At 46.9% G+C, this 25,299-nt stretch overlaps 1 protein-coding gene across 2 annotated transcripts in view; it reads right to left on the bottom strand.

The window, feature by feature from the left end:
- Positions 1-25,299, bottom strand: part of METTL9 (methyltransferase 9, His-X-His N1(pi)-histidine) — a 325,352-nt gene that overhangs the window by 197,602 nt on the left and 102,451 nt on the right. For both annotated transcript variants that reach the window (XM_069645616.1, XM_069645617.1), the window contains exon 3: positions 15,523-15,732. In XM_069645616.1, the coding sequence (XP_069501717.1) occupies positions 15,523-15,732 (210 nt within the window). The remainder of the gene's footprint in view (positions 1-15,522; positions 15,733-25,299) is intronic.

Raw genomic sequence — 25,299 nt, 5'->3', positions numbered from 1 at the left:
AACCTTTTGTTAGAATCTGTGGATTCCTTTGAATATTTGGGAATAACCCTTAGAAGCAATCTGACATGGACAGGATGGATCGAAAAGAGCGCTCCGACTGCGGCCAGACATTGTGGTACCGTAGCAGGATTCTTTATACATTTTCAAAGTAGGGCATTCTCTTTTACCATAAAGGTGTTCAAGGCCTAGGCTATCACAGCCATTACCTATGGAGCAGAATTGTGGGGCCACCTATCTTGCAAGTAGAGGGAAACACATTTTTGAAACGCCTGTTAGGAGCCCCTAGTAAGGGCCCCTCGGACCGAGTGTTACTAGACGTGGGACAAATAGAGCTCAAGAATGAAATCATAGTGAAGGCACTACTATTCTGGCTAAATATTTAGAACTCTGACCCCCCCCCTCGTGCATCCCTCCCCCCTCCCTTTACTTGTTTGCCACCCCCACACCCTCCCCACGTCTAGCACCATCTGAAATGTCCTCGGGCCTATTACGATAGTTACTTGTTTTGTTCCTCCCCTCCCTTTCTGCACCCCTCTCCCTTTTGTTTTCTCCAGCTCTACCAGAAATGTCATCAGGCCTATTACGATAGTCGTCTGTCGGTTTCCATTTCCTTCCCACTCTCCCCCCTCTCTTCCTTATCTATGTCTTCGCTCTTGCACTATCTGAAAAGTCGTCAGGCCGAGTACGATCGTTAATTTCACATCCTTACTGTTCATGGTCTGTAAGAATGTCATTGTATTTTCCCTTGCTCCCTCCCTTGCCTTAAAGTACTTTTAAACTATCATATCATATGATATAAGAAGGGCCTAACCGAGGTTATAGGGTGGAATGGTGGTAAATCTTTACCATGGTGAATATGCTTCAGAACCTTGGTCTTGAGGAGTTATGGTCTAATCCATTAGTAACTGGCCCACAGTCTAAAACCATTCTTAAGAACCACTTTTATGAATTGGACCTAAAATTGAGGCTTCATAGCTGCCAGGCTTGACTGCTATCAGCTATCTATGTTTTAGTTAAAACTAGCCCTAGGTTGAAAACCTAGCTTGACTTTCATGTTGAAAGAAAAAAGAAATGCGTATATATTACATTTTGTCTTGCCATTCTGCCACCTGCAAAATACACCACAAATTGGGAGAGGATATGTCATCATTAAGTCCAAGCTGTCCTTCAGATGAAGACAAACAGCATTTTATTCTCATTTATTTTATTTCCTTTTTAATTATTGCTCTTAAACAAAGAAATGTGTATACAAGTAGTTAGATGGGGCAGCTCTAATATTCCACAGTCAGTGGAATCATGGAACGATAATATAGGACTTGTATGATGGGTGTGAGATTCCATGCTAGGACACCAAGCTCTCCTTACTCGCAGTTTTAGGCATTACTTGAGTTTTCTGATTCTGATGGAGATTAAATGCCTGCTCATTTGAAATGCTTATTGGTGGCATTATTGTGTAATAGCGTTGGCTTATTTTACTATATCTTTTCTGTGCTGCGGATTAGGGTTTTAACCTAAATGTTATGTTTGCCGTTTTACATTACGTATATGCTTTTTGGGCACATAGCTGAAATAAACCAATAAATTAATGTTCCAGGCCGTTGGCCTGATGCCAAAGGAACTTAGCTTTACCAAAGAGGCATAAAAACAGAGGAGATCCACGAGTTCCATAAAGACCTTCCAAAACTGGCTCTAGTTATGCCACAGGCTTTGCCTCATTATCTTAGTCACACTGTTGGAATTTGATCAATATTTACTCACTGTAGCTTGAACATTTAGTGCGTCTACATTTCAGTGTATAAGAATGTTGTGATGTATGCACTTTGTTCAGCCAGTTTAGCACCTGAAGAAAAACATTAGCGGCATGCTGTGCTTTCGAAGCGGAAAATACATCTACACAAAGGGGGTTTTACCACTTACACTTTTTGACCTAGTGCTCCCAAGTGTAGCACAGATGGTGGAAACTACGGCCTTTTCTGCCAATGATTCCATCTTTATTTCCACTACTGGTTGCATCAATGTTTCTCTTTAAACTGTACATGTTCTCAAATAACCAAAATAATGTGATTATAAAATGTTAATGTCTTTCTTAATCTTATTTGTTTGATCCAATATACTAGCCACAAACACTGCACGGTTTTCTCCTTTTCTGAATGGGACCACTGGGGCGAAGTTTCTGAGTTCTATCCATTCTTTGCAATAAAACAGGCCACGTGTGCTTTAAAGTTATAAAAATGTGTAGTAAAATAGAAATTGACCGTACTATAGTCCTGAGCAAAGACTGCAAATGATTGGAGGGTCAAACACGTCAATTTAAAGTGCACTTTCATGAGGGGGACACAGAGAAGGAGCTAATTTTAGGGTGGCAAGTATTTAATGTTCTCTGAATGTGATCCTGAGACTGCTGAAACATAGCGGCGGATGAATTTTAATCAATGTTACCTGTGTTCTTCATGTTCCATACAAGAGAACATACGTTTCAAGTGTGTACTGATATTGACTATAAATGCACGGCTTATGAAAAAAGAACTGGGGGGGTGGGCGGGTGGGCGGGGGTGGGTTGTGAGAACGATTGAGCTCATCTTCGCACGCCCCCCCCCCTAAAGCAGAAGTTACAGTTCCTAATGTACAGGCTCACGCGCCTACTTTTAATTGACATGTAGATATGAAATAGCCAAATAACTGTGCCTCTCTGAAAACCTGCTCTTCCTACTACAGAAAGCTCAAATGCCATAGTCATTCTAGCACCAGGATGCAAGAAAAAGGATTGCATCATAGACCGTTGCAAAAGCATCTACTCCTACCCAGCATGCATTGGGTTTTAAATGGATTGCCTTGTTAAAAAGGCATCCTTGGCTGGCTAAATAATGTGTACCAGAAATGGCTTGCTGATTTGTCTCTCCCGAGTTCTCCATATGGTCAAAGCGCTCATACCAACGCTCGACATTTGTAAATCTTCACCCCTTCGCACTAGTCAATTTATGATCTTAAACTATTGGTAAAAAATGGCACCAACATGGCATCTTGCTCTGGACCACAACCGAGTTACTTAGGCGACAGAAAGGTCGTCATCTAAAATAAAAAAAAGAAGGTGACAACACATTTCGCACAAGAACTAGAGAAGAGACTTCAGCATGCCCAAGAAGTAAAAAAACAAATCTTGAAATTCTCTTGAAGCAGGAAAAACTAGATCTTTGCTAACAGTAGAAGTATATGTGGTAAACATGTACTACAAGAAGTATGGCTTTTGGCTATGGTTAGATGAATGTACTATTCAGAAGGATTTTAAAAAGTGTATTTTTCGCACAGGCATTTAATGAAGGCCCACAAACGTGAAGGAAAAGTCTACTTGTCTCTGGCCCAGAGAAGGCGACATGAAGCAGTATTCTGAATGATTATGCGCCCACATAAAGTGCCCATGAGCTAAGCAAAGATAATTCACCACCAGGCTCCTACGGAGGGTGCATGAAACCGAAATAAACGTGAATTAAAACGGGTGTGCCAACAGCACTGGTGAAGGGTAAGGAACATGGACCACGGAATGAGGAAATGGGTGCCTGTATCCCAAACATGTTCATATGTCCATGAGCATCTTAGGTTCACACATATTCGCCGATATAAACTGGAGCAGATTTGGGCATCTACGAGGTGTAAAGGAGGCTATATACGACACTACACGACAAGTGTGATTCAAGTGACCTCTCTGGCAGTGTACAGAAAGGCCTCTTCAGGCATTCAATGAGACCACATTCTATGAGGTTAAACCAAAAGACATTAAAACAAAAAAATAAATAAAAGACAGTTGGGCTCACAAAAAAACCAGCAGGAAATCACCCAATTTTTTTTTATAACAAAAAAAGACTGGGATAAAAAATAAAAACAATGAATAAAATAAAAAAAAACGAAAGAGTCGACCAAAAAAAAATCCCTGTGGGTCAACAAAAAATTTAAAAGACTGAAATAGTATCCCTTCGTTGTTGTCCTACAGTATTTTACTTTTTTGAAGGTGGCCTCTGTCTCTCAGGGACCTACATATGCCTTTCCATTACACCCAGGCCATGGCTAGTGGTGTGCGAGATGGAGGTTCCATCTTGAGGCAGACCACCTGAGCTTATATACATGCAGTCTGCCTTTCCTTGGCCCCTCTCTATCTTCAGGTCATGACTAATTCCCAACACACAGTTGTCCCCTAGCTCCTCAATAAAATGCAACAGTCTTGTTCCTAAAGAGATCTCTAAAACAGCTCCTAAACTTTCCTTTCTCCTTTCCACCTCCTCAACACTCTGCCACATGCTCATGCCTCAACCCTTCCTCTATTCACATCATTCACACTTAGGGTGTGCGTCTCCTCTTCCTGCTTTTGTTCTCTCCTGGTGACTTCCCACTCCTCACTAGTTTTGTGCTCGACATTCACATCCTCACTGCTTTGACACTTTGCTGTTTCTCCATCTCTAGGAACTATACCACCATGGTGCTCTTAGATCCTGACATATACTTTGATCCAACCACTTCTGTAATCCTCTTGAAGTATCTCCACCAACCTCATCTTCACTCCAGTTACCTTCCACCTATCTCAACCTGATGCTCCACCTACAATCCTCCTCATCTCCTTTAATGTTCTCCGCCTCTCCTCCTCCTTTCCTTTAATGATATCCCCCTTAACATTAATCTACACCACCTCAGATCTACTGTACTGTCCTATGGCCACCTCGCGCCAGGCTAATTTCTCCTGTTCCCACACCTTTTCTCGCCTCCAGCTTCCTCCAATGCTCCTTCGCCACCGAACTCCCACACTGCAACTGCGGAAATCCCTCTTGTGGATCTGATGGGAGCGGCTCTTACATAGCATTAAGAGTAAATAACATTACAGTGAATGGGCGGGTCATGTGATGCCAGGTCACTGGAATGCCCTGTAGTTCTCGGCCTTGGCAGAAAGTCATCAAACAGGGTAGCCACCATTTTGAAACTCGTTCCAGAATGTTCACTGCTGGCCAAGTGACATTTGCTGCTACTCTCTTCCTGGTCCACTCACCTCTGGAATTAATTGTGGCTGAATCCTACACACTAGAGGTGAGTGGGTGTGCTGGGCATTCACTCCGAGGGGCATGGCGCCTGAAAATAAACACTTCTCCCACCTGTGACTCAGTGGGGATATTTCTCCCACTGAGTACATTGCAAAGAGGGGCTGCATGTTCTCTTTCCCCATTGTGCTGCAGCTGTAAAACAAACACTCACATTTTTAGGCCTCTTCTCAATGTTGCGACAAAGGGGAGCTTTCTCTAGAAAGCCTATGTTTTTTTTTCTGCCCTTTGCGCTGACTAGAAAGTACTCATGTGGAGGTCAGTCCTTCACAATCTCCACAATCTTCATGGACAAAAATCAAATCCATATTCGCCAGAACCTATACTGACCTTACTGTGGACCAATGACTGGAATTGCTTACTAAATGCATGCCTTATGGAATTAATTTGACATGTGGTTACATTTTTACTCTTACACATTTTAACGCTTTGTTCCTTCAACAAATCATGTTGGTAATAATATTAGAACATAGACAACTGTGACACTATTTGTGAATATAACAATGCATTACTTACCGTAAAAGCATTTCTGATGGTTGTATCTGCTTAGATTCACATGATGTGCATAGTCCGACATCCAGTGTTCATTGCAGAGTATTGCATTTTGTTTGTCGTAGTCGAAAAGGGGACGTCGACAAGGCGTGTCAGAAACACTATCCCTATAGTGACATGCAGTGCTCCCACAATCTCTCACGCGTCGAGGTCCCTCTGTTTGTATTTTTTATGCCCTGAGGGAGCCTATTAGACGTTGAGTGAGTACAGAAAAGAGAGAGAAAGGTAAGGATGTCTATGTTCCTTCCATCCGAGCGGGGAGAAAGGGTGGGCGCATGTGAATCTAAGCAGATATAACCATCATAAATGCTTTTACGGTAAGTAATGCATTGTCTTTGGATGTTTGTTAATCTGCTTAGAATCACATGCTGTGCATAGACTAGCGAGCAGTACCCGGAGTTGGAGGTGGGTTTTGAGAAGGAACAGTAGAAAAAAGATGTCTTAACACTGCTTGCCCCACCTGGGAATCAGATCTAGAGTGGGCATCTAGACAGTAGTGTTTTGTAAAGGTGTGTATAGAACTCCAGGTTGCCGCTTTGCAAATGGACTCCAGAGGGACATTTGCAATGAATGCTATGGAAGCCCCAGTGCCTCGAGTAGAGTGTGCTCTTGGCTTGAAGGGTAGAGAAACAGATAGTGATGCATTGTACAATCCATCTAGATATAGTGGATTTTGAAACTGCATCTCCTTCTCTTCCTGCTGCCACCGAGACAAAGAACTGATTAGTCTTTCTCAGAGGTCTAGTTCTTTCCATGTAAAACAGGACAGCCCTGCGTACATCTAGTGTATGTAGGTTCTTTTCTCCCAAACTTGAAGGGTTCTGAAAGAACGTTGGTAGTTCTATTGATTGGTTGACATGGAATTTAGAAATTCATTTTGGTGCAAACCTAGGATGTGCGCGTAGAACCACCTTATCTTTGTGAACTGTTACAAAGGGGTCTAGTATAGAGAGCGCTTGTAGTTCACTCACTCTCCTAATGGAGGTGATAGCTATTAAGAAAGCAGTTTTAAGAGTGATGTTCTTAAGGGATGCTTTGTGCATGGGTTCAAAGGGTGAGCCCATAAGCCTGGTAAGTACCACATTTAGGTCCCATCCGGAAGCTGGGTTAGCTATAGGAGGGTGTATTCCCTTTACTCCCTCCATGAAGGCCTTAATAACTGGGACTTTCCACCATGACACTTTGTGTTGAGAAGTGGTGTATTTGGAAAGTGCAGCTAGATGAACTTTAATGGAATTAAAGACCAGACCGGAGTCTAATAAGTGAGTCAGGTAAAGAACAATCTGTGTGGGAGAGCAGTCAACTAGGTTGATGTCCTTATCTCTACACCAGATAACAAATCTTTTCCATTTGCTGGAATAGCAGTAACGAGTGTTAGGTTTTCTAGCCTCCTTAAGGATGTCCATGCATCTTTGAGGGAGTTGTAAATGTCCAAATTCTATGACCTCAGGAGCCAGGCTGCTAAGTTCAGGGTCTGTGGGCATGGGTGTAGTGTTCTGCCCTTGTCCTGTGACAGCATGTTGTACGGGCAGGGAAGTTTCACCGGAGGAGATGGAGACATTTCCATCAAGTGAGCGAACCATGGCTGCCGGACCCACATAGGGGCCACTAGTATCATGGAAACTGGTTCCTGGTGCATCTTGTGCACTCTCTTGTTGAGAAGGGGAGTCGGGGGGGAGGGGAAGCGTAAACAAATTTCCCTCACCATGGTATCGATAGACCGTTCCCCATGGATTGGTTCTGGGGGTACCTGGAAGCGTGATCTTGGCATTGGGAGTTCTCCAGAGTTGCGAACAGATCAATTTCAGGGAATCCCCATTGTGTGAAGACGTCGAAGAGATGTCTTCTTGTAACCACCATTCATACTCTGCGGGCAGAGAAGTCTCTGCCGAGTTTGTCTGCTAGTAGATTGAGTTCCCCTGGTACATGTTGTGACAACAGGAACATGTGTCTGAGAGCCCACTTCCAGATGTTCTGGGACAGCTTGGACAGTCCTGGAAAGCGAGTACCCCCTTGCTTCTTCAGATGGTACATGGCTGTGGTGCTGTCTGTGAGGACCATAACGGTCTTCCCTTGCAGGTGTGCCTGAAAAGCCTTCAGTGCTTTGAAGGCCGCTAACCGTTCCAGCAAGTTTATGTGTTTGGACGCTACGCTCGGAGTCCAAACTCTGTGTGCAGTCTGATGGGATAGGTGAGCCCCCAATCCTGTGAGGCATGCGTCTGTGGTTAGAGTGGCTTCCACTGTGGGGGTGGTGAATGGTTTCCCTATTACAAGGTTTTCCTTCGACCACCACCGTAGCGAGAGAACCAAAGCCTGCAAGACCACCACTAGATCGTCCCATTGTCCCCTGGCCTGACACCACTGGCTGTTGAGCCACTCTTGCATTGGGCATGGGCGCAGTCGCGCGTGAGGTACCAAATATATACATGACGCCATCATTCCTAGCAAGCGCACCACATATTGAGGGATCTGAAAGAGCATATTTTGGACCCTCTCGTTGGAGGGGAAGACGAGGCCGTCCTTTGTTCGAATTAGAGCCCCTAGGAATAGTTTGATCTGGCTGGGGTCTAGGCTGGACTTCTCGTTGATGGAGAAGCCCAGTTGGAACAAAATGTCTACAGTCCTTTGGGTATTTGAGAAGCATGTTTCGTAAGAATCCCGTGTTATGAGCCAATCGTCGAGGTAAGGGTATACTGGGATGGACAACCTGCGCAGGTGGGCCGCTGCCACTGCCAGTACTTTTGTGAATACCCTCGGCGCTGACGCTATGCCGAAGGGTAGCACTCTGAACTGGTAGTGTTTGCCCTCCATCATGAACCGGAGGTATTTTCTGTGCGCTGGCAACATTAAAATATGAAAGTATGCATCTTTCATGTCCAGTGTTGTCATGTAATCTCCCTGCGAAAGTAGGGGGGGATTACTTCCTATAGGGTCACCATGTGAAATTTTTGAGGTTTGCCAAATTTGTTCGCTGGGCGCAGATCTAGTACAGGGCGCACGGTTAAGTCCTTTTTGGGTACAAGGAAGTATACTGAATAAATACCTTCCGTTACCTGTGATAGAGTCACAACCTCTATTGCTCCTTTTAGTAGCAGTAGTTCCACTTCTTGAAGAAGAATGGCGAGGTGTTCCGATGACAGGCGTCGTCCCCTTGGGGGTCTGTACTTGGGGGACCGACTGAATTCTATACAGTACTCGTGGGCTATAGTTGACAATACCCATCGGTCTGATGTTATTCCCTCCCATGCTGGTAGGAAAGATGCTAGGACCCGGATCTTCGGGTCATTTGGTGTTGGAAGCCGGGGAGTCTCTGGGAGTGGGGCCCTGACCTCTGCCCTTGCCACAGCACTGTCCTCTTTGCGTGTACTGGCCACTGGTTCCCTGAGTAGAGGACCAGTTGCCTGAAGTGTACTGTTGTTGCTGATGTTGTTGGCGTTGCCCTCCAAAATAGCGTCTGTTGCCAAATCCTTGCTCATTGGGAGGCCTTGAGATTTGGTCTAAGGTCTTGAGAGTGTCAAACTCTTTCTTTGCAGTCTCCAGTGCGTTGTTCACTGCCTTCCCAAAGAGGTTAGACTCCTCTATTGGTTTGTTAATGAGCGACGCCTGTGTTTCTGGCTTAAAACCGGAATTGCGGAGCCAGACATGATGCTTCAGAAGAATTCCCTGTACTAAGGAACGGCCAGCCGTTTCTGCAGCATTAAGAGTGTTTTTAATGATGCTCTGGTTAACCAGAGTTCCTTCTGTTACTGTGGCCAATAAGCGAGTTCTTAAGGGCTCAGGAACCTCCTCGAGGTCTTGCCGTAATTTACCCCATTGGGTATCAGCATAACTTGCCTGTAGTGTATTATTATTGGCAATCCTGGTTGAAAAAGCTGCCAAGGCTGTAATTCTCTTACCCAGGGCACATAGCTTTTTTCCTTCCTTGTCTGGGGGTGCTTCGCTGGTTGACAGCAGAAACCCAGCTCTTTTCCTTGTGGTAGTTACCACCAAGGAGTCCGGAATTGAGTGACCCCTAATGTATAATGGGTCTGACTGAGAGGGAGTAAACAATTTTTCAATTCAGGGAGTGACTCCTCTTACCAGTGCAGGTGTGGACAGCGATGGAGTAATTTGTCTCTTAACTGAGGCGAGGAGGGGAATGGTTTGGCTAGTAGGTTTTTCTATAATGATCTTTTCCACAAAATCAGTATCAGGGGTAATTTTGCCAGTCTCAATCTCGAAATGCGCTGCAGCCTTTCGAAGTAGCGCATTGAAGGTGGGTTGATCATCTATTGGTGATGGATTCCTGAGGAGAGGGAAGGTTTAAGATGTCAGGGTCTGTAGACTCTGTTGGTGACTGCCAGGACTGTGAGCCACCTTCATCTGGGTCTTCCTCGATGTACCCCCCCCCACCCATGTCAGTGTTTTCCTCAAAACCTTCTTCCGTTCCTAGGTTTTGTTGGTCTTCACTATTTAAGAACTCCTCATCTTCCTGGAAGTGAGGGTCTTCCTCAGTGAGGTCATAAGTATTCATGTCCTCTTGGAGGGGGTTAAATAATCTAGGATATTTAGCCCTAGGGTCCTCCTGAAGCGCCTCCCTTGGTCGCTTAGGTGTTTTATTTTCAGGAGTAGACATAAATCTGTCCAGCTTGTCCATGCAGGACTGGAATCTCTCAACAGTCCAGTATGGTAAACCAGAACAGTCTGGAGGCGAAAAAGGAGGTCCCTCTGCCTCTATCCATCTAGGTCTGTCCCATAACGTCGAGGATAAGGTCCCTTTGCCTTCTGAGAAACCTTCTCGCAGGCTAGGGCCTTCTTTCGACGGCAGGAGCGATCCCTGTCTTCCTTCCGGCATCCTCTGCGCTTCCCTGGCCTTGTGAGCAGTTTTCGGCGTGTCACTCGCCATCCGTATCTGGCCGCCCTTGGAATCTATATGCGCCAAGCTCTCGACGATTAGTTTCTCCGTCGAGGGTTCGTCTGGCGTCGTGCTGAGCGGTGCCGAGTCTTTTTCGGCAACAATAGCGCTCTTACAAAGCGCGTCGCCTGATGTTTTGGTGGTAGCGCCCTTGTCTGTAGGTAGCCCAGTCGCTAGTCGCGGCGAGGGTTTGCAACCCTTACAGTCGGCAGAGGTCGCCGGTAGGCCCGGCATCTCCGTTGGCGCTAGGGCTGTCTTAGTCTTCAACGAAGATGTGCTGTGGGTTGTGTGCTTGTGTTTGTCCGTGTCGCCGGGGTGTTCATCCCCATAAGCAGGGCGTGAGCGGAGCTTGTCGGGGGAGGGGACAGATGACGAGGAGCGGGAACGCTACCTAGAGGGGTGTACGACCTCCGACGTGGAGGTCGGGTTATCACTATCCTCGTCACACTCGGCGGCGGGGGCGGGTGAGGAATCAGACCTAGACATAGCGTAGGCTGCCCACCTTTTGACCCTGCAGTCCTTTAAAGTTTTGGACTTAAGAAGCTTACAGGCCGCACAGCCGTCCTCTTTGTGGTCGAGGGGCAAGCAACGGTTACACAGTTTGTACTCGTCTTTCCAAGGGAATTTGCCTTTGCAACACGGGCAAAATCTAAAGGGAGTCCTCTCCATAGCTGAGGATACAGTTAAACGTGACAACGACCCCGAAGGAAAGGGAGGGTAAAGAGAAAGGCATTCTCAGAAAGAACAAGAAATGTCCCACGACCCCACTCTCCCTACTGTTTTAGGCCGGCGAGGCCAAGCCATGTGTTCGGCAGCGCCGAAGGACCTCCTCCGTCAAGTTCTTATTTGGCTGTGAAACAGCTTCTCAGCTACGATGTCGAAGGAGGGTTCTGATGTATAATGTTAAATAACGACCAAAGGGTCGAGTAAATGTTCTTGCAATTTCTCTCGAGGAGCTCCGCGTAAAGGCGACCAATATCTGGGCAGAAAAATAATCTGAGGGACCTCGACGCGTGAGGGATTGTGGGTACAATGCACGTCACTATAGGGATAGTGTTTCACACATGCCTTGTCGAGGTCCCCTTTTCGACTACGAAAAACAAAATGCAAGACTCCGCATTGACCACTGGATGTCGGACTATGCACAGCATGTGATTCTAAGCAGATTAACAAACATGAGAAATAAATGTATCCCTGGTGTGCAAAATAGATACTAATGCAAGTGCTGGTTTTGATTTCATTCCATGAGAATCTGTAACTTGCTCATTTACTGAGGAAGGAAATGGCTAACAGCTTGAGGAAGCTTGCATTGATCGAAACACCTGTTGGAGTATTATGAGTAAGAAACGCACGTTTTGAAATAGGAGAAGAGAGCTATATCAAATCCGGTTTCTGTAAATTGCACCTTTGAGAAAAACAAAGCAGAGCAGCTATTTTAGCAAATAATAATCTTATTAGACCAGCTCATGGGTTTGCTCTCCACGTTTTTATCAGAAAAGAAATGCTGTGACCATTGAGTAGCTTTGTAGGAATAGAAAATGTGAAGGCGACAACTGCTGCAGAAGTCACTTGGAAATTTCAAGTGCTAGTCCAGAGTTCTTTACACCAGGTTCAGTTTTTATGAATTAAGAAAGCCTAATGCATTCGCAGGGCACAAAGTCAAAAGGAAAGCACTGCAGTTATGATAAGGAGCAGCTGTCAAGCTAAGGGACAAATTAGCACAGATTGACGTGGTCCTTATATTACACAAAATGGCTTCCTACAAGCGCACTATTGTTCAAAGTGACAAAGCCCAGTTGGGAGAAAAAGGAGCGTGAAAGTCATGGTTCAGCTGTGAATGTGCTCAAAGGACAGTGTGAGGGCCTTATACAACGTTGCTGCATTGAACAAAGAAGAACCTGAAGCTGGGAGGCGGGGGGAGGGAGAAGAACCCCTGCACGAGAAACCAACAGTGCAGTAGCTCCAAGGAAGGTGGTGGCGAGACCACAGAAGGCCTGTGGTGGTCTGTCAGTCCAAGAAGGATAGTCCATACCATCACGCACAGAGAACCGCAGGGTGTCTGGTCCCTCGTCGGCAGACCGGGACACCGTAAAGAGTAGAGAGACCAGAAGGAGAATATGCGGCGGCTATACTGACACCCGGAAGGTTGTCTCGGACGGATAAGGCTCCCGAGGACGTTCCCCCTCGTAATAGAAGGTTGCGCGGAAAACATGGATCAGGGAGGCCGAACAGGAATCATTGTATGGTGCGACAACTCATTTCAGTAGAATCCATGAGACAAATATATCCCTGAAGCAGATGAGCTTAAAAGAATGGGATACAATTAAAATAAATAACATTGAAAGAATAGAAAAAAAGAGATAACAAAACTCTGGGAGAAGGGGAGTCTTTAGATATTTTGCACAAAAAGGAAGAGAACAGAAAAAGGGCTGAATATTCTGAACCAGAATTCAGAGGAATTGGACGATAGAAACAAATAAAGAAGCAAGAAAAACTAAGTATGCTGAGCTATACTTTACCAGGAAGGAAAGACTGTCTGAATAGCATCTTCCCAGAATATGCTGGAAATAACAACCACGAGTTTATAGCTTGTAAAGGAACCCCAAAAGGGGATCCCAAGGAGAAGAAAGAAATCCAGAATGCACATAGATACAGAGACCGAACCAAGAAATCACCAGAGACTCTTTGAATATTTAAAAAACATAAATAAGCTTATAGACCGGTACTAGAGTACCCTCAAGGAAAAGGGAGTCATTCTCAGAACATAGGCTAGTTTTCACAGTTGTAGGGTCAGATTAGGGTAGTTTTGAGACACGGGACTATTTCTTTGGACATTCACGACTGACAGAGCAGCTCCTTAGTTAGAAATATAGGCAGGGACCACCCATAGAGCCAGGGAAAGTTAGGCCTTATCCTTCATATTAATTAAACTCATGGATCATGTCTGCAAAGTGTCTGCGTCCTTCTTCTGACCCGCCACAACCCAGAGGGACTCTTCTATTCAGTAACAATGTTACCAAGTCAAGTTTAGGATTTAGGATGGTGCTTCAACAAGCTAGTCAGGTCAGTGGCAGAACCACCTCGAACGGGGGTCAGAAAATCATATAACTGGATGGGATATGATATACTGAAAAATGTGATTCTGCAGACTGACTATTATCTAGGTAAGAAGCTTGTTCAGAGTTTAGGGTTTCAAATAAACTTGTCGAAATTGGAACTCATGCCAGCAAAATCAATAGAGTTTTGAGGTTTTTTCCTTGTGCAAGCAACTCTGAAGCTCCAAATACAAAAAGTGCATGTTAAAAGAAAGGAGATTTGGTTCTCAATTCCAAAAGGAGATCAATCCAATGAAAGCCCTTGCTGGGGTGGTATGCCTTCTATCATACTCTATCCAGGCCATTTCCCACGGCATGTAGCTAACTGGGCAGAGACTACGCCATTTAAGGAAATTGTCCTACTTGTAGGTGGCCCTACTCTCGCCTTAAGCCAGAACCGAATGCCAGTGCAGTGCCTGAGCCAGGTGAAAGCATGAAAGCATAAAAAGGGAACACAATTTTGTGTAGGACACACACCTAGTAATAGAGTCATAAATGGGTCACTCAAGCTGTGAGCCTTGTTGTGAAACAATCGCCAGTCAGGGCAAGTAGTCAAAGGAGGTCCTGGTTCTTCATATAATGCTTTTTAATGTACAAGCAGGTTCCACTGCTATCAATTGTCTGGTGAAGTACAGAGCCCTATGCTGTATTCTTCTGAGATGTACAATGCTTGCACAGTCAGGTGCATCAGCGATCTGGGGAGAGGTTGCTGATGGAGCTCACAAAGGATAATTGGTATTCCTCCTAAGATCAGCAGATCCTCTAGCAGGCTGCATATCTCCAGGGGAGAGCCAATGTAGTAGTGTACTGGAGGAACCATTTCACTTACCAATATAAATCAGGGGACCATTTTGCATGGGAACTTAATTGCAGCTTGTGGGCATGTTCAGCTGGAGAAAAATCCCATGGCATGGTCCACAGATGCTCTCCTACAATGATCTGTCTTTGGGAATGGTTACGTATTCACAGCATTTCTATTAATTCCCAGAGTAAAGAACCAGGTGAGGAGGCAGAGAGTAAGATGGCTTTAATTAAACCAAAACCACTCTGGACACGGCATGCATAGTTTCCAGGTCCCCTGGAACATTTTGCAGATGTTCAGATCTGCAAAGAAACACCACAGGTCTGTGGGATTGGTGAGAAACTTTGATAGCATGTAGTGTGTAATCAATACCAAAAATAATACTGAAGACCGGTTTGTTTTACTCTTCAGGCACAAGGACTACTGGAGTTTTGTTTATGAAATTGTACGATCTCCTGCTTGGTCCAATCCATAGGTTTCTGCTCACTGTTTCGAAGCATTGAGTTGATAATAAAGTTACAAAAGGGCCGAACAAATTCTTTTGACAAAATCAACTCACAGAAGGTAAAGCATGCACAATTAAAAGGAGAAGGGTTCGGACAGGATGTGACAAATCTGTTGGATCAGACGCAGGATTGGCTGGAAACGTTCAGTTTGCCGTTTTCTGAATCTACTTTTTTTCCATTAGGGATCCATGGGAAACAGTGTTATTAATGCAGTTGTACGCTTCCAGATAGATCTTAGCCATCCAGAAGGCTGAAGAAAAATTCTTATAAGCTACCACATGCTTACCTGCTTGTACAATAGTTGCTGCAAAATGTACAAATGACGCTATGCCTACAATAGTGTAATGTTAATTGTAGCATAAGATTTTTAGGGAAGAATTCACAAAAGGTAATTTCCCAGGCTGCCCACTATGGTGGCCACTGGGGGAAATTACGTATCCCGAGGAAGAAGCAAGAAAGGGAGCTGTCGATGTGCCATGGTACACAACAGTTAAAAGGAACTGAGCCTAATTAAAACGATGGAACAGTAAGTATAGCAGTGTTTGCCTTTAGGGAGAGACCTTTCGGGAGTCCCTATGGGCCACCAGTGTTGTACCTGTACTTTTTTTTCTGAAGTTGCCAAATCATAGTTTGCGACATCTCCGTTACGTAGATTTCTTCAAAATGAGGGCTCATGACTTTCGTGACTTCTCCATCTCCGGCCCCTAAATCAAGAAGCCTGTAAGATTTCCAGTCTGGGTTTATTTTAAGAAGTCTCTGAAACTGTTCTGGCGAAAACACAAACATTGAGCCTCTTCCCAGCAACCTGAAATACAAAGACAAACATTTTAGGTGCTGGCATTGCAGCAAAGGAGCATCTGAAAACAGGAGCCAAGTGTGCATTGCTGGCAAGGATGGTTACACAGTTAAAGGAGATGGCGGGCCAAAGTCACATTAGTACACTTAAGAAACGGTTTCAAATAATACGATTCATAAAATAAACTGTGGAAAATGAAGCAATACATTGTACCCTGTTCCATTTACTATCTTTTACACTTTTGATGCATGGAGCACTGCATGCCGACACAGGACGCACCTGCATTTCTTGCAGCAAGATAAGCTATGCATTCTTCTAAACGCATGCGAATTAAGAGTTTATTGCTTTTAGATTTCTTAGATCTATTGTACTACTGACTTGCTGTAAGGACTTTTTTAAACTGCGGCTCGGATATGGTATGCAAAAAATAAAATAAATAAAGTAAAAGTACAATATGCACTTTCACACTTTACGTGCATCTCTCCATTTTAAAGTCGCATTTTCGCTTCGCATTCAATATGCTCCAGATTTAATTTTTCAGTTGCTTTGCGCTACTTACCCACAATTTACATCAAGCATCTGGTTAGACACTTATTTGGGAGGTTTCACCAGATTTTTTTTTTTTTTTTTTTTTTTTTTTACACATTTCTAGCCCACACTGCACAAGGAGAGGTGACGCCAAAGAATATTTTTTACCAAGCACTGGCAATGCCAAAAGTTTGGGCTTTTGTGTTGGTGTGAGAAAGGCACTTGCCAGGCAATGCTGCAGTGGTATTAACTGGCCGTTGATCGTAACAGGTGCAAAATGGTGCGAGTATGGCATCTAATAACAGCGTCTGGCAAATGACTACTAACACTTATACACATGCCAAAACTGTTGGCTTTGCTAATGATGGGTTTTAACATGACTCCAGTGAAGCACACACATAGTGCTAATAAATTGAGTGGCTGAAGGCAGACCTGGGTGAGATATTTGTATTACAGAAGTAGAGGATTTACAGCTCAAACGATGTCATTAACGATCAGAAGACTGCTTCTAAAAAAACACCGACAGGCACTTTGCGTGCAAAGTTTGATGGTAAGGCTTGGTCAAAGTGAGCTCAAAGAGTTCCCATGCTTCGGATGGCAAGGGGCAGGAACTGGGTCGGACTGGCCATAGGGATTAGCATGGCCACGGGTGGCCAAACACCTATAAATTGTGTGTTCCGCCTCATACGCAATTTCTCCTAATCTGTACTCGAAAGCAATAGTTTGGCTTATAGGTGGTGTAAGCACCGCCTAATGGCCGCAACTAAAAAATAAAAAAAAAGCCGCACTGTCCACATTTTAGCCCATGCAGTAGGGCGCCAATTCATTTGCTGGTAAACAACCCTGGATCCGACCTATATCTAAAATAAAATACGGCAATAGCCCAGCAAACGCTTACGTAGTGGTAATAATCGTCTATAGGGGGGCAAAGAATCGATCCCGTCAACACCTGAAAATTCAACATCGAAGGTGATCAATTATTGGTTCATTTCCAAGTCAGTCAAAGGAGCAGTGCAACGGTTCAAATGACACGGATCAGAAAGGTGTAAAACCGTCTATTTGGTCCCATGAGAGGGTGGGCGAAATTACCCAATTTCACCCGCAAAGTCTTGCATGAAACCCCATAACTTCTCCCTGCTCTGCCCTTTCGCTTCAAATTGTGTCACACAAACTGGGGGGCACGTTACGTCACAAAATGGCAGAGCGAAGTGTCCACAAAATAACTGCCAATTGAGACCCTGTACGCGCAGGGCCCTATGTCCTTCAACAAAGCCCATGCACTTTACATCATGCTTTCAGTCAGAACAAAGCTTAGGGTTCATGATCATCGTGCACATCACGTCACGCGTTGCATCAGTCAATCACTTCGGTGAAAGCGAAGCACGTGGGCTTCACTTGCTTGCACAGACACTTTAGACCACACTTCGCTTCACCCAATAAGGCGAGGCAAGGTCTTTACGCTTACACATGCGCATCGAGTCCCACTTGCATCAGTCAATCACTTCGGGGGAAGCGAAGACAAGTGACTGGCTGGTTTGTGTGCCCATGACTACATCCCTGTGCCCTTCCTCTCCTCAGACACCAAACCTTTCCGAGTGCTTCTCCATCTCAGAGGTCACATCACTTTCACTCTCCCCAAGTTTTCGCTCTTCCATCTTTTCACTTTTCTCCCTTGCCCCCCTACGTTCCTTTACTTTTTTTTTCAAAGATCCATTCTAGGAACGGGCAGGCGATTCCCCTTCTGCAGCAAGCAGTAGAACCAGCGCCCCACAACCGGAGAAGCAGGAGCTCGACATGCCAATGAATGCCAACTTAAAAGCAGAGTCACGCTGGCATTAGGCAGCATCACAGACGCAAGTCATGCTTTCCTGTTGTCGGAGGTTGGCTTCATCGAAAGCAAAGCCCAGAGTCCAGCATTTTCTACCACCCACCAACCGTATGCCGAATCAGACTCCAAGGAAGCCAACACTGTGCAGACGGCGCCGGCATCCCTAGTTCTCACCCCTTAAATATTATGCTTCTCAACCCTTGATTTTCTGTTGCCAATCAAGAGGATGGGGCGACTCGCGTGGTCAGAAGGGTCTGCATAAAGGATAGCAAGCAGGAGGACTAGCACAAAAGCTCAAGAGGAAAGAAGGGCTGCAGCCCTGGCCAGACCAGCAGCTACCAGACCAGGCATGACTTCAGACATCAAGGAGGAGCTGCTGTGAAGTCTGCAACAGCCTCATCAGCAACCACTGTGACCTGGATGTCCAAAGCAGAGTTCCCCCCAATGTCCCATTTTTAATGGGCACATCAACACTGGTCTTGCAGCTGCAACGCCATCACGTCATGAAAGGCAGTGGCCCTAGTAGCGCCTATGACTGGCAAAATTAAAGCGCCTCAGCCAGGAATCTGCATCCTGGGGTGACGATGACCAGCAAGCAACACAGACACACCAGACACAGACACTTGCTCATTCTCCCACTCTGGCTGGCCAAATGCTTTCTCCTTTCCCAGAGTCAGGCCCCGTCAAAACAACCTGTTGAGTGACCTCGAGATGGCAGACCCCGGAAAGATAGGTACACACCCTTTCCTTCAGCTGGTTTATTTACTTTAATCGAATAACCAAGTGTATTTAATTCCCAACATGCATGTTGTGCCACATGTATGCCAGAATTTTCTTCTGTCATGGTTCCTCACACCCTACCACAACACACAATAGCTGTACAGAGGTGCTACAATAAAGCTTATATAAAACGAAAACAAGCACCATTGAGGGGGCCCTTGGACTCCTCAAGACAGATTATGCTGCCTACAACGAAATAGTGGTGCATGTATGTATGTGCCGCAAATGTTTAGCCATATTGTGATCGCATGCTGTAGGTTACATAACAGCACCATGCAACAACCAATGCCTACTAAGGAGAACCACCCACCAGACTGAGAATGGTGGTGGTGGTGGACATGGCAGATCTCCCAAATGGGATGAATGAGATGCGGATTAACCAGGCAGCAGTTGATGAACATCTTGTCCTTCACATCTGCTGCATAGCCAACCTCTATGTCACTTGTGGCATAACTGCTCACATGGACTTTGATGATGTTGGTTGCATGGCAGTGAAGAGCAGCAGGCAACTCATAGGAGTTGCTATACTGTGACATAAGAGTCTGCCAATGCAAACGTGTGGGAATGTTGGCATTGTACTGAGTCAATCTTTGATGGCATTGGTGCCATCCTGGGTGTTAGTTGATCCAATATGACCTGAGGTTTGTAAAAGGAAGGCACACACTGTGCGAGTCTCGCCTTGCGATTTCTTGCTTCTCTAATCGCTCGTCAAACACTCGCTGCAGGCGTGAATATCATGGGAGTCTTGAATCGATGTCTATTTGGCAGCCCCCAGTAGAAGCAGCAGCAAGTAGTAGTAGCCATCGTAGTCAGTCATTAAGGCAACCAACTCAGACTTAACACCAGCACAACCTCACATATTTATAGTACGCAGCTGAGTCAAAAACTCTGTGCCCTCAGTGATTGGGCCAAAGTTATCAGGCAAAGGGAAAACCTACAAGGATTGGCCTTCCAATAGTTTTCAACAGTTGTTAATGGAGATTCCATTAATACTAATTCAGACCAGAGCAAATCAATGCAATTGCTAAGTTTAAAGGTTCAGGCTATAGTTAGAACAAAATAACCGAATTGAGACGCATTTGTGAAATTGTTTTTTGCATGGAGTGCTGGCCACACAAAATCGGCAGAGCAGGCACGCAAAATGTAGCCTATTGGTTTGGCCTTGCACAACGAAATTTCAACCACTCCTAGTCCCAATCAATATTTTCCCCATGAGGAACTTCATGTAAGAGGGCTCAACTGGACTGTTTTTCCTTTGCTCCAAATGATATGACGGTCATTCAGACATCAATCCCGACGAAGGACAGTAGCCCATCAGGGTTTAAGCCCTGGAGAAGACTACTGTTGCATGTATTTTAATTGTGTAACCTTTCAGGATTGCATGACTCAAGTGGTAGCTAATATAGTGGCCCCTGCTGAGGTAATTATCTCTAGGTACTTCATGAGTAATCTACAAACAAGGAAACAACAAGTGAACCAGGTCGGTTAGAACAACAGTTTTAAGCTGCTCAACAACCACATGTAAATGTTATTGTTCCTCTGGTGGAAAAGACAGGAATGCCAAAACGAAGCCTAGCAACTCGAATTGTTAATTTAAATGAGGGCAAAATTAAACAGGAAACACGATGTATAAATAAGAGGACCCTTTTGATGTCATGCATAAAATGTCAACAGAGTCAGGGGTATGGTCTCAATTTAAATCTCTGCTAGTAGCTATGTGTGAGCAATTTAAACATATTGTCCAAAACAATATTCACCCTCCGAGTGTGGCCCGACAATTATCGGAGGTTTCCAGAGGTTTGGAGGAGAGATAGGAGTAGCTGGATCAAGTTCACCCAATAAAAGTAGTCAACTAAAGGGCTAGAGGGGTGACCACCAGGGGGCGCATACCAAGATGGCCGCGTAATGACTGAACCCCGCCAAGCACCATTGTTATAGTGCCGACAGTGCTTTCCGCCTGATTGCATTAAGAACTGCCTTGGCGGAAGAGCATGCAGTGAACAGTGGGGGACAAGAAAAGGTTCTGCCGTCCCCCCCCCCCCCGTTCCGATCCAAGGTCACAAAGGCCACGCTGGGAGGCCAGCGTGGTAGACAGCTCTAGGCCACAGACAGCTCCAGTAGGGTAGGAGGGCCGGTGCCGAGTCCCCAGTACAAGCCTGCCGTGATATTGCGAGTGGCTGAAGAGGTGACTTGTTGAAAAGTCTGAGGGCTCTTAGGCAGGTGGCCGAGGGCTACAAGAAGGTGCCACGGGGGTGCCAGAGCCCTCCTGAGACAGGTGGCGGCGAGGAGAAGACTGAAGCTGTGCCGGGCTGCAGCTGGGGATGCCGTGTGTGGTAGGGTGTGCCCCTGGGGAACGCCGAGATGTTTGTTCGTGACCGGGTCCTGTAGAGGAGAGGATGGCCCAGACACTCCACAAACCGGCAGAGGCACCAGGACGGTGGTGCAGGGAGACCCCCCCTGGTGTGTTGCTGGCGGACCGGCCCAGCCCACCAGAGCAAGGCTGGGGGCATTGGCAGTGCGGGAGGCACGCCCAGACGGAGCGCGCAGGGAGTTGAGCAGGCCAGCAGCCAGCGAGTGCTGGGACTCCCATCCGGGAAGAGCACAGAACCACCCTGCAGAGGACACCCCGACAATCAGTGAACAGAGCCAAGAGGAACGAGCGAGCGACACACTCACCAGTAGCTTGTGATCCAAGTTTGGGGCGCTAGAATAAGCGAGTGTCTCTTGAGTGGTTTGATAGGTGGAGCACCCCTTAAGCCCTACAACACACTGCCACACTTATGTCTACCTGAATGGCACAGTCTTGGTCCAACGCCCTCAGGCCAAACTCCTCTTTGAAAGATGCATCCCACCGCTCATAAATTTCCTTTCATCTCCTGCTGTCCCCTCTCTCCCTTCCTCTGCGTCCTTGCCTCCCCCTTGGCTACCTTTCCCTCTCCTGACCCGCCTCAGGCTCAGTCTACACCTCCGCAAGCATACCTCTGATCTGCACCCCTCCCCAGAAGTCCTTCAGGGATGGCAACCTTCTCCATTTTGCCACTCTCAACTCTTGCTTAGCCGCCAAACACTCCTCTGACATCTGCCGCCTCCTGGAAGCACTTGACCTCGATGTCCTCGGTCTCGCCGAGACATGGTTCACGGCCAGCTAGGTCACAAGTTTTGACACACTCCTCCCTGACGGCTACAAGATCCTCTCCGCACCCAGATCCACCCGGTCCGGAGTGGGTGTAGCCCTGATCTTCCCCAAGTGGATTCCTCCCTCTGTCATTCCTATGTAGACCTACTCCGCTTTCGAATGCCTTGTCTGCAGGCTCTCTCTCCTAGCCACTCTTACCGTGGCTACCATCTATCTGCCACCTGGTTAGATCACCTGCTTCCTCTCAGAGTGGGCGGACCTCTCCTCCTCCCTCCTGGCCCCAATATCCATCTGGATGCCCCCTGTTCCTCCTCTGGACTCTTTCGTGGCCTCTACGATTCTCTCTCTCTATTCTCCCCGCTTGCCAGACTCACTCCACAGGGAACATGCTGGATGCTCATCTCCTCCGACCCTCCCCCTCACCATCCCTCTGACCACTCCCCTCTCCTGGAGTGATAACTCCCTCCTTCCCTCCCATCTCTCCCTCTCTACCCCTCTACTCCTCAGGCCAAGCCAACTCCAACACTGCCACCTACATTCTCGGTCATACGACCCATGAAACGTGCGTCAGTTGAGGCTTTCGCCACCACTTTCTCTCCCCCCTCCTTCTCCTCCTCTGGCTGACTCACAACCTGACAGCCCTTTCCACGCTGTACTCTTCCATCTCTGATACTCTGGATGTTCTTGCCCCCGTCATGAGGATCCACTTGAAGCCCAAAGCCAAGTGCAACTCTTGGTACGGCTCCGACATACCTACCCTTAAACAAGAGTACAAGGTGGCTGAGAGGAAATGGCGGGGTTCTATTACATCCTCTGACAAACTGGCCTGCCACCTGCTCCAAAGGCAATACCGGCTCCTTGTGCGAACTAAGAAGAGAGCCCTCATCCAAGCCTGCATCTCTGCGGCATCTAACAACTCGGCCGAACTCTTTAAAATCTGGAGCTGGCCAACCCTGCTGCAGTCTCTACCTCTCCTGTCGCCTCCCAGGCCCTTTACTTGGCCCTTGCTGCTCATTTCATCTCAACAACCGAGGACATCCGGTCCACCCTCCCATCCTCTCCTCTTCCCCATTCTCGCTCTGCTACCTCTGGCCTTCCTACAGCTGCCCCCTCCCACTTTCTCTTCCTTTCCTCTGTTCCCCCCTGACAAGGTTTCTAGACCAGTCCGATCTATGAAAGTCTCGTTAAAACAAGTTCTTCCCCGTTAGTCTAAAACCATCAAGGGCCACATTGACACCCTTTCTCCTGCTCTCGCCGATTTCTGCAACCTCTCCTTAACCTCTGGAGCCCTCCCCGCGCCTCTGAAGCACTCTCTTGTGCACACTCTTCTCAAGAAACCCACTGCTGACCCCTCGTGCCCGGCTATCGCCGGATCTCATCACTCCTTTCCTGGGCAAACTCCTGGGAAAGATGGCCATCTCCCAGCTTAATTTTCACACTGATTCTGTTAGTTCTCTCCATGACCATCAGTCTGGCTTTAAAACTGCCAGAAGCACAGAAACTGCTCTCCTGAACATCCGTGAAGACCTGCTCTCCAACCTTGACACTAACTTTCCTTCTATACTCAACCTACTCGATCTCTCTTCTGCCTTTGACACTGTCAACCATGCCATCTTTCTCAACCTCCTCCGTGATAACCTGGGTATCACCGATCAGGCCCTGGCCTGGCTAACATCTTTCCTCTCTGATCGACCCTCCCAGGTCCAACTTGGGTCCTTCCTTTCCTCTATCTCACTCTCTACCTGCGGTGTTCCCCAAGCGTCTAACCTCTCTGCCTGGCTGTTCAACCAATACCTGGCACCCCTTGCCCACCGCACTGCAGCTCTGTTCCAACTTTCAGTGCTGTGCGGATGACACTCGGCTCGTTTTCAGGCTTCCCTCCGCCACCTCCATCGCTGACTGTCCGCTATCCAGGAGTTGTGTGCCACCAACGATCTCTGCCTTAATGCCAGCAAGATAGAGATTCTCCTCATTGGCACACCCGCACCCTCCTTTCTTGTCACGCTTTGGCCAGCCTCCACTTGTGAGAGGCCAAGAACCTCGGGATCATCTTTGACTCCACACTCTCCTTTTCTCCTCACATCTCCGACTTCTCCAAGAAGTCAAACTACCAACTACACCTCCACCGAGGTATTCTTCCTTTCCTCTCCTTCCCCCAGAAGCTTACTGTCTCTCCACCTCTGGTTCTCTCTAAGCTGGACTACTGCAACAGCCGCTTTCTAAATCTGGCAGCTTCTTCCCCCTGCCCTCTGCAACTCATCCAGAACAGGACTGCAAGACTTGTCCTTGGCCTCAAGCCGTCGTATCTCTCCAGCCCTGAAATCTCTGCACTGGCTCCCAGTGGCTGCAAGGATCAAATTCAAGACCCTTTGCATTGTCCACAAGGCTTTCTGGGGCCTGGGTCCAAAATACCTTCAGCTCTTCCCCCCATAAATACCTTCCCACTGGAGCTCTTCGCTCCTCCACCTCCAACTACCTCAGGGTCAGTCGCTTTTCCAAGCAACACGCTGGGGGTAGAACTCTTTCCTCGGCTGGAGCCTCCCTCTGGAACAGCCTCCCTGCCACTCCAAAACCTGAGGAGAACCATCTCCGGTTCTGGAAGCACCTCAAGACCTTCCTCTTTGCTTGTGCCTTCACTCTTCCTCACCCCTGCTGATCTGTCTGCTTTGGCACTGTGCACCTGGTTACCTTCTGATTTTAGGGCCCAGGTCACTGCCCAACCATCCACACACCCGCACTGCCTCCTGGCAACCCCTGTACTTGAGGTCTGTATCAGTAACCCTACAGTCCCCATACCTGCACTTATCAGCTACCCCTTGTCTGCACATTAAACCTTGCACTTGCCACCTTGCTGGCTGCACTACCAGTTGTGTTTGTTTTTATCCTCTGCTTAGCACTTTCCACACTTCCCTCTCCCCTGCACTTGCCCGTTCTCAATGTCACTGGGCCTAGTAAGATAGTTGTTTTGACCTCCCTTGTCTCGTCGTACTTGTGGATGCATGTCGCACCAACAGGGGCAGTACGTCTGTAGTGGACTAGTAACAGGGAGATCCACTGGAACCCCCCCCCCCCCCGGGGCCATCCCGTCCTTTACGTTGGCAGGAGCCACGTGAGGGGGGGCTTGATCACGCAGCATAAGAGCTCGAACCTGGCTAACCTGGAAAGGGACGTGCCCACACAACTTCAATATCTGCATCTCGCTATCAGAGAGGCTCATGCGTTCTTCTCCCCCGCTCATGGTACCAGGATGCAGATTGATTACTGGTTCACACAGAGACAATATTTGGGTAGCAAGCGTATTCCC

This window comes from Ambystoma mexicanum, chromosome 2p, assembly GCF_040938575.1.
Source record: "Ambystoma mexicanum isolate Mex_15411 chromosome 2p, UKY_AmexF1_1, whole genome shotgun sequence".
Classification (NCBI taxonomy): Eukaryota; Metazoa; Chordata; class Amphibia; order Caudata; family Ambystomatidae; genus Ambystoma; species Ambystoma mexicanum.
Note: the sequence above shows the minus strand (reverse complement) of the source record. Positions and strands in the feature narration are given on the sequence as shown.